This window comes from Canis lupus, chromosome 4 (assembly GCF_048164855.1).
Source record: "Canis lupus baileyi chromosome 4, mCanLup2.hap1, whole genome shotgun sequence".
In the NCBI taxonomy this organism is placed as follows: domain Eukaryota; kingdom Metazoa; phylum Chordata; class Mammalia; order Carnivora; family Canidae; genus Canis; species Canis lupus.
Genome location: NC_132841.1, coordinates 4,475,670 through 4,493,526, shown reverse-complemented (window position 1 = coordinate 4,493,526; position 17,857 = coordinate 4,475,670). Strand labels below are relative to the sequence as shown.

Here is a 17,857-nt window from a genome sequence, read left to right as displayed (position 1 = left end):
GAGACTGCCTAAATGGAAATCAGACCAAAGGTCCTATGCCACACAATTACACACAAGCAACCGTCTCCCCATCTGTTTACCACCGAGCCAGTGTATGTGCTTGTGACCAATTTTGGACATTTATATAAAGTACCCTACCCGTCTGGAGTAAAAGAAGATTAGAATTATGCTGCAGCTAACACAACGTATGGTCCATATTATCAAGAATTTCATTAGGCTGAGATTCCATTCTAAGAACTCTTATCACAATTCCCATTAGAATTAACATCACATTTTAGAAACACACCTCATGGCATTATATTCAGATAATGATATACTTACTTAAATTATCCCACTGGACAAACTTAAGGGAGTTAAATGCAGCTCTTTGATAAAGCAAAGAATGGTAAATGGGTCTGACACACAGTCTTCACTTACAATTTTCTTTTTCCAGGACGTATTCTGCTGTAGCTTATTGTTCAAAAGATCCAATGCTTTCCGGCGGACAGATGGCAGTGGGTTACCCAGCAGTCCTTTGATCACAGCAATGAATGTCTCTGTGGGCAGCAAGGCATTGACCTACACAGCAGTTTCACATTAAACAAAAAAATTTTTTAAAAAGGAAGATCCATTCAGATTAAGACAGATTTCTATTCACTGCATAGCTTCTAGGTTCCAGTCATTTTGAGGTCCTTTTTATTTCTTAAAACACTAATCTTTCAGGTAGGCATTACTAATCACGTTCACTTAAAAAAGAAAAAAGCCAAAAAACCTGATGCTGAGTAAGTGAACTGCTTTGTAGCTAGATTTCAAACGGCAATTCAAATGTCAAGGCCAGTGATATTTCTAATATCCCATGTACACTACCTAAAGAGGTATTTTTCTCTTACTCCACTTGAATAAAGTAGAACATAATACAGTATTAGACCACTGACTATTAAAGTATATTTACAGAGGCACATGCGCTTATAACTGGTAGGGAAACAATCATTTTTCAGATGAATTTCTTTCTAGCCATCAAAAGATTCTTTCCAAGAAAAAAACGTGAGCAACATTATATTAAGAAAAGCCGGGATCCCTGGGTGGCGCAGCGGTTTGGCGCCTGCCTTTGGCCCAGGGCGCGATCCTGGAGACCCAGGATCGAATCCCACATCGGGCTTCCGGTGCATGGAGCCTGCTTCTCCCTCTGCCTGTGTCTCTGCCTCTCTCTTTCTCTCTCTGTGACTATCATAAATAAATAAACATTTAAAAAAAATTAAAAAAAAAAAAAAAAAAAAAGGAAAGCCTATTGCTAGGTTTATTCTTAAAGTAAAACTTTATATGTCAAATAGTTCCACAATGACATAAACACAGTGGCTGGGGGGAAACGAAAGCGTACCTTATCTAACATGTCGTAAGCTTTACTCAGCAGTGCCCGCCAAAACTTCACAGTTAGCTTGTCTGCATTTTTCTCCACAGACTGTGCTACTGTGTTAATATAGCCAAGAACGGTTTCTAGCAACCTAAAACAAAGGAGATCCACATGAGAGTTCTGTGCACTATTCTTCCAGCTTTTTGATAGAAAGTTGGAAATTATTTTCAAGTCAAAAAAAAAAAGTAACATACCTCTGTTCAAGGCCTTTTAAAACCTGAGGACCACCACTTTCAACCATCTAATTTTTAAGAAAACATCATTAGAACAGTATGGAAGCTAGTAATAACATCACTTGAGGTAGGTGCAGTGAAACTCAGCTAAGACAATTCAATTCAAACTTCTTAGGGGCTGTTTCTGACATTACAATTTAATCAGGTTCAGTTCGTCCCCACCATATTGTAGCAACTCCATTCCCCTTAGTTTAAATTCTTCTATTCATGTTAATGATAACTCTAGATACTTGTGACATCTGTAAAGCACTACAAAGATTCAGAAAAATACAGCTATCTATACTCATTTACTCACTAATCTTATGAAGCACTTCCCTTAGCTCCTAGCTAATTTTAAGACATGAAACACTATAGATACAGGTGTAGCCCCCTATGTATCTCTCCCTCTTTCCTTCTTCTGGTACCCCCAGCCTCACATACTTGAACCTGCCATTAAATGTTGTCAGAGTACACAGCAGTTAGCAACATGCTTTTCTGGAACATGGGAGTTCTGAGGTCTGTCTTTGGGGATTCATGTCAACTTAGTGCTCATTTAACTGCACTCTGTGCTTCCTGCACATAGCCACAGAACACACTGTGGCTGACCTGCTCATCCACCTCTGTTCACTGTGGAGGTTTTGTTTATGTCCATTTCTTCTGTTAGTAAGAATGGTAAAAAAAAAGAACAAGCAGGCATGTTTCTGTAGAGCATATACCCAAGAAAGAGAAAGGCTAGATCAGAAGAGATGTGTGTCTCTGATTGGACTGGAGACTGCTTTCTCAAGTGGCTATCTGGAGACATTATCCATTTCTGTGGACACAAATAACTGTGTCCCCACAGCCTTGCCACTTCTTGGTATTAAGAGCTTTTAAATTTTTGCCAATTTGATGGACATCATAGTGGCATCCCACTTAATCTGCAATTTCCTTGCTAGGGAAGGTTATTTTGTTGTATATTAATTGGCCATTTGTGATTCCTCTTTAGTGAATTCATGTTCTCTGCCAGATGTTCTAATAGGAACTGAATTTATCAACTTATGTCTGTGGCTTTCTTTTCCTTTTGTTTATGGTGGCTTTTTGTTGAACTGAACTTTTAAAGAAATTCTTCACTAACCTCTGGTCAAAATGTTATTTTCTTCTAAGTGTTCCTTTTCACACTGAAATACATTTTTAATCTACCTAAAATTGTCTTTTGTGTACAGTGTGAGATCAGTCTTCTTTCCCCAAATGGAAAGCAAATCATGCCAGTTCTAGTTATTGGACAGTTCTCTTTCTCCAACTACTCTCTAATGCCACTGCCACATTACCACATTTCTTACATACACACAGGTGTGTGTCCAGACAGACTTCAGTAACACTGACCCATCTAACTGCTCTTACACCACCAGTCCTTGGCAAGCTGAAATGGAGCACTGTCCACACTAATCCCTATAAAGCAAGCTTGCAAAGCTAATTATTAGTTCTAGGAGTTTGGTGATTATCATTTCTTACACTTCATTCTTTTGCTCAACAGAAACAGCAACACGACAGGACATCTTTGTTCTGGACTTTATAATGTCTGTCTCATTATGAAGTGTGATATAAACTAGTTTCTGGTATCTTCCTTAGACCAAGGAAGTTCCCATCCATCTTAGATGCTAAGAGGATTTTTTCTTAAATCATAAATAAGTATTGAATTCATCGAATTATTTCTCTATAAATACTTAAATTATCATATGGTTTCCCCATTGACCTGCTCATGCAGTAGACACAGAACACAGACTTTCAATGTTCAAACACTCTGATGTTCCCAATTCTTCCTTCTCTTTGTTTTGTTTCTCTATTTCCTTCTTCCTCTCTGTGTGTAAAGGTTAACACACAAACAGGAAAGCATATAAATCACATGTATAGAACTTATTGTATGCAGGTAAAGAAAGAGCCTATAATTATACACTTCAGAATCCTTCCTCTATTTGACCCCCATTACTACCCTTTTCTTCCTTCCCAAAGGTAAACACTGTCCTTACTTCTAAAACCACAGATTTGTTTTGCCTGTCTTTAAACTTTATACAACTGGAATTAAGGTATATTCTTTTGTGTCTGCCTGCTTTCTTTTAGCATTATCTTTATCAGATTCACTCATGTCCATTTATGATGACAGACACTTTATCCACTCCACTACTGACAGACACCTGGGTTGTTTCCAATTCTAGGCTACCACAAATATTACTATTATGTGTTCTTATCAATGTGTCTTAACATGTATGCTAAATATATGCTCATATATTTCTGTTGGGTATGCAGGCATACCTCAGAGATACTGAAAGTTCAGTTCTAGACCACCACTGTAAAGTACACAATAAAGTGAGTCAAATGAATTTTCTAGTTTCCCAATGCATATAGAAGTTATATTTATGCTAACTGTAGTCTATTACATGTGCAAAAGTGTTATATCTAAAAAAAAAAAAATACATACTTTAAAAATACCTTATTGCTAAAATATGCTAACCATCATCTGAGCTTTCAGCAAGTCATAATCATTTATCACAGATCACCATAACAAATAGAATGAAAAAGTTTGAAATACTGTGAGAACTACCAAAATGTGAGACATGAAGTGATCAATTGCTGTTGGAAAAATGGTGCTGGGAGACTTGTGTGATGCCACAAGCCTACAATTTATAAAACACACACACACACACACACACACACACACACACCATCTGAGAAGTACAGTAAAACAAGGTATACCTATGTACCACTTGAGAATGGAAATAGTCACAAGATTTATATATATATGTACAACCTAAACAGATCACACCAAACAGTTTATGGTAAATTCTACCATTTTCTTCCTATTATCTTTAAAGGCTAACCTCATGTTTTTATATTTGCCAATCTCTTTTTTACTAATTTAAAAGATAGTTCCCTTCAGAAAAAATAATTTTATCATAAATACATTTAAAGAACACATCACCTTTCTGATAAAACGGGTGGAAGCCAGGAGCTGAGACATGAAGGACACTGACAAAAACTTCAAATGCCGCAGTTGCTTGTTAGTGTGAGTGTCTATGTTAAAAATCTGTAGCATTTGTTCTTGTGATTCACTTTTAGTTGATACCGCTTTGGGAACAGCTTCTGAAAAAGAACAATAACACAAGTGACCTCACTCATCTTCAAGTGGAATCTTTAGAAAAGATATAATGAGCATGGTACATGGGATATAATTTTCTGAGAGGAATTGGTGAATCTGCCACAGCCATTTCCTCCCCTTCTGAATTAGTGAAAGATGTGTATTTATTGACAAAATATCCAAGAGCCCCAAGAAGAGAGCATATAAGACAAAAACAAAACAGAAAAAGACCAGGGCAACTGAGACAAGCAAATGAAAGAAAAAGGTATTACAAAAGGTATCTTGAAATGTTGCCTCCATCCCCAATCCAGAAGCCTAAGAGGTATTAATTTGGTGGCCCACAACAGACTGAAGGAGGGTCATCTCTAGCCTTCAATGTTTAAAAGTTCATAGATGTATGTCCTAAAACTTTGCAGAATCTCTTATCCAAATTTATCTAATATAAAGGGGTTTGAAGGTGCAGTAACTGGGAGTTCAGTGGGCCACTTAGAAAACGCTGTGCTGGAGAGTGACTCAAACTGAAGACTTCCTTCATAAATAGGTCACTACATAGAGCTTTCCAGGCTGGTCTGCCCTGCCAGACCCAAGCAGACCATAGGATCAGACAAGCTGCTGCCTGGCCAAAACAGCTAGCCATCCAGAAAACAGTCCCCATGAAGCCCTTTGTATCTTCCTTCCGATGTTCCCTGCTGCTCTGTTTCAAAGAACAGAGAACTACGAACACATCAAACCCTTTCTCAAACCAGTCTCATTGGTACTGCCATGAATGGAATTTTTTTCAAGACTCACATATACAATAAAATTTTAATATTTAGTCACCAAAGTTGTGTTATCTGTTTTTTCTTCCTGTGTCTTCACAAATATTTTAGTAGGAAGAGACAGCTAGTAAGTTCCTGCTAATTGCTGTCATTTTACTATAATTCACAATGTACACCTGTGAACACTCCACAGCCAACATATCCGCACAAAAACAGAGAAGAATGAAAGCCAATGTGTGAGGAGAGGCAAACAGAAGTCCTACTTTCTATTTTCCATAAGGATTTGGGAAAACACACAATCATACACTTAAATTAAAAATTATTAAGCTACTTACAAAAAACCCTTCTAAAGCTGTACTATGTGCTCCAAGGATAACCTGCATGGTCTTCTGCTTCTCTTGAGCTTTCAGATTAAACAATAACTAACACCTGATTATGCTTACCTTCTTTTTCCTCTGGCAGCTTTATTAAGTACTGGAGAATATTCATCAAGCTTTGTATCTGGTGTTGGACACTGAATTCACAACAGACTGAAATCCAAAATTCAGTGTCTGCCTCTAAAATAGCATCCTGTATAGAGAAGAGATATAGGTAATAAAACCACACCTATCAACTTTATATTAATAACTACAAATTAAAGAAATGTTTTAAAAATATTTCTTAGCATGCAGAGGATTACATATTGTTCCTTACAGTCATGTGTATCAGTAGATGAATGAGTTACTGAGTGTCTTACCTAAAAAAGCCAATTTATGAGAATTATGTGGGCATAATTCTAGGATCATCTGCATTGCAATTTCTAGCAGAACTAAATGTGCCCCTTAGAGTAAGTCTAGATCTATTCCCAAATCCTATGTCTAAAAAGACATTTTTTGACCTATAAGTTCTGCCCTCATCTTTCCAAATAGGGCTCTTTAAAACAATCACCAGTGTTGGAACAATTTTAATGATACTGACACTCCTCCCTTCCCCCACAGAAAGCCTGCAAAACCATTTTCAAGAAACATAGTTTAATCACTTTACAGCTGTACTATGTTAGGCTTAAAATAGAACCAGTTAGCATGTACTACAGACTAGTTCCCAGAAAAGTCAGATCACCCACAGAAAGTGATCTGTTGCTACTGAGAATATACAGAGTGCCACAGGCTCTGAAAGCAATTGTAAAGAACATCAAAAATATCTTTAAAAACAGTTCTGAGCAAGTACTGTTAAATGATAGACATGAGCATCACTGCCCCACACATAAACCAGAAAGTATCACAAAATGTGTGTGAAACATCATTTCCTTCTAATCACCCTGTCTTACCCACTGACCTTTTCTCCATAGGCAGCCACCAGCACTGTCTTAGTGACATACTGTTCAAAAAGCAGAACAAGGAGAATCCAGAGGAATCTTTCTGCACCTAACGTATCAACAAGTTGAACAAGGATGGGCAGGCGCCTGTGCTCTGGAACGTGTGGAAGTGCATCCACAAAGACGTTAATGATTTTCACCACGACACCTTCCACATTTCTTGTGACTTCTACAAAGTCTCCACCGTCGGACTGCAGAATAGCAAGCAGGGACAGTGAGTAGGAGCAAATAACCCTTCACAAAGAAGCTTTTAGGTGGACACGGAAAGGTATTCATATGTGCCTCCAAAAAGTCATCAAAAGAATTTGAATAATCAAAAATCTATCAGTAAATACTCAATAAGTATAGATTATGCCCCAGGTACTGTGTGGCCCCAAGGGGAATGGGAAAGTCTAGGATGGGAGCCTGGCCACAAAGAAGATTTATCATCTGTATGAACAAGATTCACATGGGAAAAGATAGCAACAGGAGGTACGGAATGGTAGATGCCAAGTATGTGGCACTTATACCAAGTTTGCTCTCAGGCCAGCTGGGAGCCTGCGCAAATCAAGGCCTGAGAAGAATGGGTATAATCTACAAAAGCAGAACACAGAAACGGCTAACAGCTCCCTGATGCTTTTAGAATAACATGCAAACTACTTAACTCTGGTACTAATACTCCAACAACAGCTGTTGAATGAAAGAATGGAACGAACCAATACCCTCTGCTTCTCCATGTCTTAGCACTTTGCACTCCACAAATCCATCCATATTACATTCTTCACATACACAACTGTCCACAATCCCAGACCCTGCCACATAATCAAGCAAATCCTGTCCTTCTTCATATCCATTCAAATTCTATTTTTTTTTCTTTTTAAATATTTTATTTATTTATTCATGAAAGACACAGAGAGAGAAAGGCAGAGGCGTAGGCAGAGGGAGAAGCAGGCTCCAGGCAGGGAGCCTGATGTGGGACTCGATCCTGAGACCACAGATCACACGCCCTGAGCCAGGGGCAGGTGCTCAACCGCTGAGCCACCCAGGCGTCCTTCAAATTCTATTTCTTATGAAACTCTGTGGTCCTCCTGGCCCATACATACTGCCTTTATTCTGAACTCTTCCAGCACTGACCTATTCAACTGGCATATATGATACTGATGAATACAGTTATTTTCCTTTTTATATCTGTGTCCTGTATTTGCCAACTTGTTGGACACAGAAAATATCAACCTAATACCAAGATTAAAAGGATATGGTACTGATGGTCATCCCCGGAATGGTCAATAATGTGAGGAAGACATGAACAACAGGTAGTGGTAAACAGAAGACTCAAGCAGATAACCAAGCTCTTTCATCTTCAAGGCTGCTTTTTAGTTTCAAATGGTTCAGCCTTATTGGCAGAGACTCAATCATCTCTGAGTACATGGCTCTTAGAGAACACTTGGAAAGTGTTTGTTGAATTGTATATTAACAAATTTGCCACTCTAGCTCTAAAATGTCTTATCTTCAGGCAGCCCAGGTGGCTCAGCAGTTTAGCGCCACCTTCAGCCCAGGGCCTGATCCTGGAGACCGGGGATCAAGTCCTACATCAGGCTCCCTGCTTAGAGTCTGCTTCTCCCTCAGCCTGTGTCTCTGCCTCTCTCTCTCTCTGTGTCTCTCATGAATAAATAAAAATTTTAAAAAATAAGTAAATAAAATAAAATGTCCTATCTTCATTGACCTGAATAAGGTATTTATTATCCAACTGCAATGTCTTGAAATATATAGCAAACTTAAATTCACTGTCAGAGTAACATTAAGACACGTATAGTTACAGCCTTTTAGCACAGCATAACCAGCTATACATGTTGATTCATATTTTTGGAAAGGACATTGTTACTAAGACTAATTCTTGCTTCACTATTCTGAAATTTAAGAAGCCCAAATACCTGAGCATTTCACAAAGGCTTTTAATGTCACTTATTTACTACTAAAGTTTCACACTACATAAAAATTTTAAGATTAAAAACAAAAAATACTGGGGAGGCGGGCGGTTCTGTGTGGCTCAGGAGGTTAAGTGTCCAACTCTTGATTTCAGCTCAGGTCTTGATATCAGGATTGTGAGTTCAAGCCCAGCACTGGGCTCCACATTGGTTGTGGAGCCTACTTTAAAAAAAACAAAAAACCCCTAATGACGGTATAAAGACAGGTTACCTGAATAAGTGCTGGAATAACCATTTTCACAGTCTTGTTAATAACTTGAAAACTGTAAGTATCATCTAGGCGCATGACATTGGCTCCCATAAATGTAAAAATAGACATGATATTGTGTAGAACTTTATCCTGAAAGAAAACACATCTTTCAACATTTTCTATTTTGAGCACACTAAATTATCAATGATTCATTATAACCCAGCAATAAAAGAAATAATCCCATTTAAAAATGGGCAAAGGATCCAAAGACATATCTTCAAAGACAAAGAAATGGTCAATGAGCACATGAAAAGATGCTCAATATGGGCAAAATCCAAATCATAAGATACTTCACACACACTAAGATGACTTAAAAAAAAAAAAAAAGACCAACTAGCAGGGAGAATTTGGAGAAATTAGTATTATAAACTGCTGGTGGGTAGAAAATTATATAGAAGAGAAAGATCAGTGGTTGCCAGTGCAGAAATTGTAGTGATAAGAGGGAATGAGGAGTGACTGCTAATGATTACAGTGTTTCTTTTTTGAGGTGATGAAAATGTTGGGGATGTAGACCATGTGATATTTTATAAATGTGAACTTACTTTAATCAGTGAATAGTATGCCTATTTAAATGGGTGAATTTTACGGTGTATGAACTATATTTCAATAAAAACAAAAATATCACTGATTCTTAATTTTTCTTAGATTATCAACTCCCCTGAGGGCTACTAACTCTTTCCCAAGAAAAAAAATCCTGTATGCATAAAATCTGGCACATGGTATTAATATACTGAAAGACCACTAGAGCTCACAGAGAACTCCAGGTTAAGAACCTGTGACCTAAATCCCCAATAGGAAAAAAAATTTCACTTTCTTCAAAAGATATGCTTCTATAAGGAACATGATTTCCTTAACTGAGGTAGTTTGTTTGTTTGTTTATTTATTTATTTATTTTTAACTGAGATAGTTTATAATCAAATTACTTTTTCTCAACTCACTGGCTGAAGGCTGTCTGAGGATAATGGGATGGTAATTTTTTCAAATAACATGAACACAACTGATTATTGGACAGTTACACCATGCCACGCTGTGTTGACTATAAACCATAAACTACCAGTCACATCCTCACCAATAATCCTATGAAGGTCACTATTACTCCCAAGGACCCAAATTAGCAAGATCAACCAGCTCATGCTACCCTCCGCTATTAAGAGACAGGGCTGAAAGTACCACCAGTAAGACCCAAAGTCCACTGAATTCAGACCAGTGAGCACTTACACATTTCTAGTGAAGAAAGAAAATACCTAAAATATTTGCTGAAGTCTCAGATCATTAATACTTACAGGAAATATTCCAGCAACAGTACCCAAAAGTAAAAGGGCATGGTGATGGGTCTGTGGCATCTCTGAAACACGGATGCACTGAACAATCAATTCCACATTGAACTTTTCCTCATCTAGAACATCTATAGTGATGCGAAAGAAAAAAAATCTCTAAGTGGTAGGTACATTCACATGCAAAGCAGGTAATTCTTCTACCCTTTCCTTCCAACAAAGTACATACCCTTTGATATTTTGCCACCATCTGGAGAGAGTTTTTGGCAGATGTTGAGCAAACAACTAAGAATTAATTGTTTGGTGTATTCCATATTTCCCTGCTCCGGCGGCAGAGGTTCTAAACTCCTTCGGGATGCCCCGGAAAAGAAATAATGGGAAATGAAAGTTACACAATTTCAGTGATACATTAATGACCACTGTCCAGAACACATTTAATTAGGAATAACTACAATATTAACATTAAATGTAGTCATAAAAAAGATGTAAGATCTGATTTTTTTCTCATAAGAGGTGCTTAAAGTCAAATTTTAACTCTCCTCCCTGTTGCACTTTGCATCAACCTATTTGAAATTGTAGAGGACAACCTTGAGGACTACATTGTTTTTCAAACAAAAGCAAATATCCACAATACAACAGCATACACTACAGTTCTTAATCTGGTAAATTACACCTAAAAAAATATAGTAAGTTTCACACTGTATCTTTAAAGTAAAGATGCCCCAGGGACACAGTGTTGAAAATAAAGATGTAGACCCTAAGGGGAATGGTCATTCACTATACAACACAGGAGATCATTCATTCTGGGGCACTGGCAGTGGGTACCAAACACCTTTCTTTTAATCTTTCAACTACAGTACTTAACTTGCTTTATTTTACAGACTAGTTAAGCAAGAAAAGACTATATTTTAAAAAGAAGATTAAATAAGATGTAAATGAATTAGAACCCTATTCTCTCATAGATCAAAAGCAAAGGCAAGTGTCAGTACCTTGACAGCAGGTTAAAAAGAGTCGGTATCAGTATCTGAGGATTTTTGAGTTTCTTTTTGTGCTGCAGTAATTCTAGGATGAGGGTTACTCTTTGCCAGTAAGAACCTCCAACTTCCTGAACAGATTCTAGATCTTGTAATTTTCTGGGAAACAGATAAAATATTGGAAAAGCAAACACTATCAATAGAAAATAAAAATTATCACTCATTTACGCCAAAGTGACAGATATCAAAAAATCATAATGGTTTCGTAACATTCAAGGTCTGGGGAATAAACAGAACGTTCTCATCACACTCCTCTTACTTCTGCTGCATTTTTTGTCTTCTTGTTTGCTGAATTGTGCCCAAGGACTTAGTTTTGTCTGGTGGTTCCAGTTCTATTCTGACTTGTTCAGCATTAACAGAAATCTGAAATATGAAGGGAGAATGATTGATGATACACTTCCATGGTATAAAATTAGAGAAATAAATGTTGACTTAAAAAGATACAGTGAAAATGTCCATATCCACTTCACATTTCCCTAGGACTCTAATGCCCAAGTCAATCTCCAAAGGCAAACACCACTGACAGTTTCTTATGTATGCTTTTCCATATCCCAACAGCTATATAAAGATGAAAACAATACCAATACCACAAAAACAGGAGTGTATTATACACACTGCTCTGCACCTTAATTTGTGTCACGTAACGAATCTTAGAAATCTAAGAAAATATGTTAAAATCCTAAGAACTGCTAAATCGGGATACTGGGACTTCCCCATACTATTACCTATTTTGTGAACTTGTATTCTGTATTTTTAAATAACAAAACAAATGGTTGTTCTGATGTACAACTATGTACAAGTATAACCTGTACTGTATTTAACATCCTTGTATAAAACAGGTAGATCCCATCTAACCTTAAGATTCAAACCAACACACATACCTAACCTGGTTAAAACTATAAATATTTCACACAATAAAAATAGCGGTGAAAACCTTTAATTTTGATTTTGCACTTGTCTATGAGCTATTTGTCCACAATTCTTGTTAATGCTAACATCTGACTTCTAAAAGCCCTGGAAATCAGAGATTTTCAGAAAGTTTGCAACTTACCCCTTTAAAAACACTGCTAATGGTCTGAGCACAATGTGAATTTTTACAATTCACCAATAAATCAAACAACATGCGCAAAAGCTTCTGCTGAACTTTTTCATCTGATATAGCTGCAAAAAATGGCTTTGTAATCTAGAGGAGGTAGAAAAAAGGCAATTGAACGCAACAAACAAATGTGAATTCCAAAAATAACCTTTATATTGTTCTTTCTTACAATGTAAAATTGTTCCCATTTTGTCAGCTAAAATGCAGTTTTAATCACACATGTACACCATTCAATTTTGCAAAAACAGGACAAATAAATTCCTTTTAAAACATGCCCAGTCCACTTTAGCTTCTCCAAGTAAAAAAACTACAAAATTTTGAGCTTGAACATATTTTAGTTTCTTTTTTATAACAAATTTTGTAAAGATTTTATTTGTGAAAGAGAGAAAGAGAGAGAGAGAGAGAGAGAGAGAGAGAGAGAGAGGGGTGCAGAGGGAGAAGCAGGCTCCATGCAGGGAGCCCGATGTGGGACTCGATCCCAGGACTCCAGGATCACACCCTGGGCCAAAGGCAGGCACTAAACTGCTGAGCCACCAGGGATCCCCCTATATTTTAGTTTCTGAAGAAAGTCACTGACCTTTTCAAGAGCTGTTATCTGTATAGTTGGCATTCCTGTGTAAAGTTCCTTTGTTGTATGCACGGCTTGTATAAATATATCTAGACTCTTTGGGTCCTTATGTAAAAGGGAAGCTGAATATTCATTATATTTTCCCAGAATAAGATGTAGAATAATGGCCTCATCTTTCAGGACAGCTGTTGGCTCCTTCTGGATCTTTTCTAACAGTTGTTCAACCATAGGCAACAGCTGAGAAAGCACCATCTAAAGTTTGGAAAATTGATTAGCAAACATTTATCCATATGATATATTTTTGCTTGTTTTACAAAGACATCCAAAGATATGATGTTGCAAGACTGGGAGCTTAGCCAGTTTATAATGATCAAAAGCTCTAAACCCTTCAGAGATGAGTAATTTATGGGTGTCCCAACACTTTTTGACAACAGGAAATACAAACTAAAGTTTTAGACTACAATAATAAATTCTAGCTTTCTCTAAAATACCACGTTTCACCAAATAAACCTTCAAAGTATAATGTGAGGTCTTTAATGACTAACCCAAATGCTAGCAAATTACGGCTTATGGGCCAAATCCAGAGGACCATCTGTTTTTGTAAATTTTATTTCCTGAAACACAGCCATGCTCATTTGTTTACATAACTGGCTCTGGCTTTCACAATGCAATGGCAGGGCTGAGGACCCTCAGAAAGACTGTGTCACCCACAGTGCCTCAAATATTGACTATTTGATCCTTCACAGAACAAGACAGTCAATTCCTAGTTTAAACTACAAGGAATGACACAGAGCTGATAAATGCCATCTGTTTGCTCCCACCAAGAAAATCTAATCATGTGGTTTTCACTGCATTTTACCCCTGTTTTAGTTCTCCAGGTTGTAGTCAGTTCAAGACTGTGAAGCATCTAGGCATTTTTGGAACACTGCTGCTGACACATGCCATCACATAAACAAGTGCTCCACAACCTCCTTCTCTGTTATCATAAGGCCTTCCTGACTACGTAATGAAAGCTATGGATTTTCCCACAGAAGAATGTTTAACCACATACATCTTACAAATGAACAAATGATTCTGGAATCTTCACTCTTATGTCCAAATACATTACCTTGTGGAGGATTTTCACCAAAACACACAAACCAACCGTTTTCTCAGCAGTGCACCTTCAGTGTTTTTCCCTTTTTTAAAATCACTTCAGATCAAGAAAATGATTAAGTAGGGAAAATACACAATTTTAAAATGGAAAAAAAAACCCCACCAATATTTGCTTGTTTATGTTCTGTACCTGTTTCTATACCAACACTTCCCCCTCCCAAATCAGTAAGAAAATTTTCATTTATGAGTGCATATTTGTAACTCCTGCAAATGTTTTCCTCAAACATGAGCAAATACAATAGTATTTTGTAACATTACATGGAATGTACAAGCCACTTGCATTGCACATACCTCATTGTTGACTTCCTCAAGTACTTTCACCAAATCCTTTGCAATGTAAGATGGGCAACTATACACACAATTAAGTAGGTTTTTCAAAGTTTCAGATAACTTCTGATAAGATTTCAGTTTCTTTTCTCTCTGTAGTTCTTCAAATAAAGCAGCTAAATCCTAGAAAATCAAAAAAGAAAATTGGATAAAAAAGAGTTAAAGAACTACAAAGGCTAAATTTATTAATTATGGAAGATTCTCTTCCAAATTATGTAATACTAATAACCATTTTTCATTTCCCCTTGAAACCTTAACAAAACGGTATCAATACCTCTCAGCTTACTATTAAAACCCAAATACTGGCCTTTTAGCCAAAGAAAGCAAAGCATAACTGAAACACTGTACTGTTATCTTTTAAAAAATGGAAGAAAGACGTGCAGACATTGACATTAGTTTCTAAATTCAATGACTTAAGTCAATCAAAATTCCTATAAAGCAAAATGTCAAGAAAGGATGAAACTGTTGATGGGTATACACAGACATATGCATGTAATCAATCTTCTTTGCTGATGAGTTTACCTGAGCAGCATAGGTGGCATCTGAGGTGATCTCCTCTGTTTTAGGAACCAAATGATCTATTACCAGATGGAACCGAGACACCACTCCACTGAGGGCCTGAAGACAAAGAATGGAGGCCCTTCGTACTTCCTTTACAGGGCTTCCCAGATTAATGAGTAGAGATGTCACCACTAAAACCAAAGGGAAAAAAAATTAGCAATTAGAAAAACAAAAATAGTATCAAAGGGTAGATGTTGAAGTTTTCCCCCTCACTGAAATTCTCTCCGAAGATTCTAGCAAAATGTTAGATACATGCTAGTGTATCCTCCTGAAAACACACAAATGAGAGCAGCACACCCAGTGTGTACACACACACACACACACACACACACACACACAGAGGAACTATCATATCTCAGTTTATTTTGGAAATGTATCTAAATTAAAGCATTCTTTTAAAACTGTATGTTTCTCCACTGTATTTTCTGTATTTTTTAAACCAGTATCTTACTGGTGAAAGTTCACCTGCTGCTTGTCTTTCAGCATTAAAACTGCTATAACAAACATCTCTGTACATATATTTTTCCAAGTGTGCAAACTACCTATTGTGCATCATGCTTTGCAAATATTTTGTCCTTAATTGAGGTCTGAGTTTCCAATGCAGAAATAAGTCCAATTTTTCTTCTAGTTTTAGAAAGGCAGGCCCTCCTCACTCTCAGTTGTTCAAGTGTCTGTCTCCATATTTAGAGAGGCCACATGTCCTGTTGTCTTCTAATGCTAGAGCTAAGCTGGTTTGTTTCTTTAATGTAAAACCTTTAATTCAAGTCAAATTTTTGTCTAAGGAATAAGGTTGGAGTCTTTTTAAAGGAGAACTTTTTAATGTTTCCAAATAGCTAGCCAAATGTCCTATTTAATAATCCACCTAAGAATTCCACAGCTTTATCATTTCTACATTCCATCAGTACCTGAAATAGCTACTTCTGCCAGCTACTACTTCTAGAACCAGCAATGAATTTAACAGGAATGCTTGTTTCCCCAAATCTGCAGTGAAAATGCTAGCTTTTGACTTGAGTAGTTTTATTATGTTACTCCTACTTTGTTGTCACTTAATTAGAAGTAATTACTGATTATCTAATGCCTTTTCAGTTCTTTGGAAAACGATAATATGAATTTTCTCCTTTAACACTGATATGGCCAGTTAAGAGTTCATTATTCTGAACCAATGTTGTGTCGTTGGAATGAACTCTATTTGGTCAAATGCTTGTTTTTTAAAAATATGCAACACTCAATTTGCAAATATTTTATTTAGAAATTCTGCACTATTCTTCAAAGCAACTTGGCTTATGGTTTTGTTTTTGTCTGTATGCATTGTCAACTTTCAAAGTTATGTTCATTTTAGACCAAGAATTTGGAAGCTTTTCTTCATTCCATACCCTGCTCAGTTTAAAGGCACTGAAAAACCTGCTTCAAAGATATATGGTAGAATGCATCTGTACAATCAACTGGATTGGGGCTTTCTGAAAGGATGATTCTGGTATAAAAAGACACCTAAATTCCTTTGATGATAATTATTTACTTAAGCTTTATCCCATGCTATCTACTGAGATAAACTGCAGTGACTTTTATTTTGCTAGTAACGATCCATTCCATATATTCCACTTCTGGAGTGGTAAGAAAGAGCTCAACAAGCTTTTGAACTTTTCTGAAAAGGTAAACTGAAAGCTGGAACTCTTTCTTGGTCTCTGTAATGGTAATTTATAAAATAAAGTCAGAAACAAACACCTGTAAAATTGAATTCACACAAAGGGCAGCTTCAGGCCAAGATACTATTTCCTAAAATTCCCTGTATAATTCAAAACAAATTCCAGTACTAAGCACTAGAGTTACCACATCCAAGTAACATACTGGAACTCAAGGGAAGCAAACACTACCTTATCTAAACAATCAGCTTCTAGGAATGTTCTTCTATTTAAAATCGATACGACTTCATTCTCCCAAGTCATTTTATTTAGATTTAAAATAGCATATTTTACATAAAAATTGAACAAGATACTGAGCTTTGGTTTTATAAATTTACCATATTGTTTGGGTATTAAAAAAAACCAAAAGCAGTCTACATCTTCTTACAAGCCATGTTAAGTGTTTACTTGTCTAACAAAATTTGCTACATGTAGGACTGACCTGGAATCTGCACGGAAAGTAATAAATGGTGGTTAGATTCCCAAGCCACTGACAAAAACTTAATTCCTGTAACACAATACTATGTTAATGCGGCAATTCCTTTTTCTTTTTTTTCTTTTTTTTTCTTTTTTTATGATAGTCACAGAGAGAGAGAGAGAGAGAGAGGCAGAGACATAGGCAGAGGGAGAAGCAGGCTCCATGCACCGGGAGCCTGACGTGGGATTCGATCCCGGGTCTCCAGGATCGCTCCCTGGGCCAAAGGCAGGCGCTAAACCGCTGCACCACCCAGGGATCCCGAATTCCTTTTTCTTTTGAATAGCGTTAACATTTTTTGTAAACAGATTAAAAGGAGTACCAGCCATCACTTCCTAGACCTTCACAATGTACAGAGAGAAGCTCACTGCATACACCAAGTGGCAAGCGCGGAGGACAGATGCCATGGCTAAATGACCTCCCACTTTAGGCCCCTGGGGACTCTAGTGTGTTCCTTTGAGTTTCCCAGTAAAACAAGGTGCATCTCTCCTGTTTTCAGAAGAATATTGTGATATTTGTAAGTGGCATAAATGCAAAAGTACTTTAGAAAGAAGGAAGGTGACAGATGACAAGGCAGCATGGGTAGGCAGGGAGCCTATCTTGCAGCAATACTGGGGAAAAGTTAAGTCTTTTGATCCTGGAGACATA

The 17,857-nt window shown here is 37.1% G+C and overlaps 1 protein-coding gene across 1 annotated transcript in view; it reads right to left on the bottom strand.

Annotated features, from left to right (window-relative positions):
• Window positions 1–17,857, bottom strand: part of HEATR1 (HEAT repeat containing 1) — a 46,075-nt gene that overhangs the window by 7,124 nt on the left and 21,094 nt on the right. The window contains exons 21-35 of the mRNA XM_072822941.1: window positions 15,017–15,186; window positions 14,459–14,617; window positions 13,022–13,264; window positions 12,400–12,531; window positions 11,608–11,711; window positions 11,304–11,447; window positions 10,544–10,662; window positions 10,324–10,445; window positions 9,002–9,130; window positions 6,787–7,017; window positions 5,916–6,042; window positions 4,559–4,719; window positions 1,585–1,631; window positions 1,358–1,481; window positions 418–558 (exon numbers count right to left, since the gene is read on the bottom strand). Coding sequence (XP_072679042.1) covers window positions 418–558; window positions 1,358–1,481; window positions 1,585–1,631; window positions 4,559–4,719; window positions 5,916–6,042; window positions 6,787–7,017; window positions 9,002–9,130; window positions 10,324–10,445; window positions 10,544–10,662; window positions 11,304–11,447; window positions 11,608–11,711; window positions 12,400–12,531; window positions 13,022–13,264; window positions 14,459–14,617; window positions 15,017–15,186 — 2,153 coding nt within the window. The remainder of the gene's footprint in view (window positions 1–417; window positions 559–1,357; window positions 1,482–1,584; window positions 1,632–4,558; window positions 4,720–5,915; window positions 6,043–6,786; window positions 7,018–9,001; window positions 9,131–10,323; window positions 10,446–10,543; window positions 10,663–11,303; window positions 11,448–11,607; window positions 11,712–12,399; window positions 12,532–13,021; window positions 13,265–14,458; window positions 14,618–15,016; window positions 15,187–17,857) is intronic.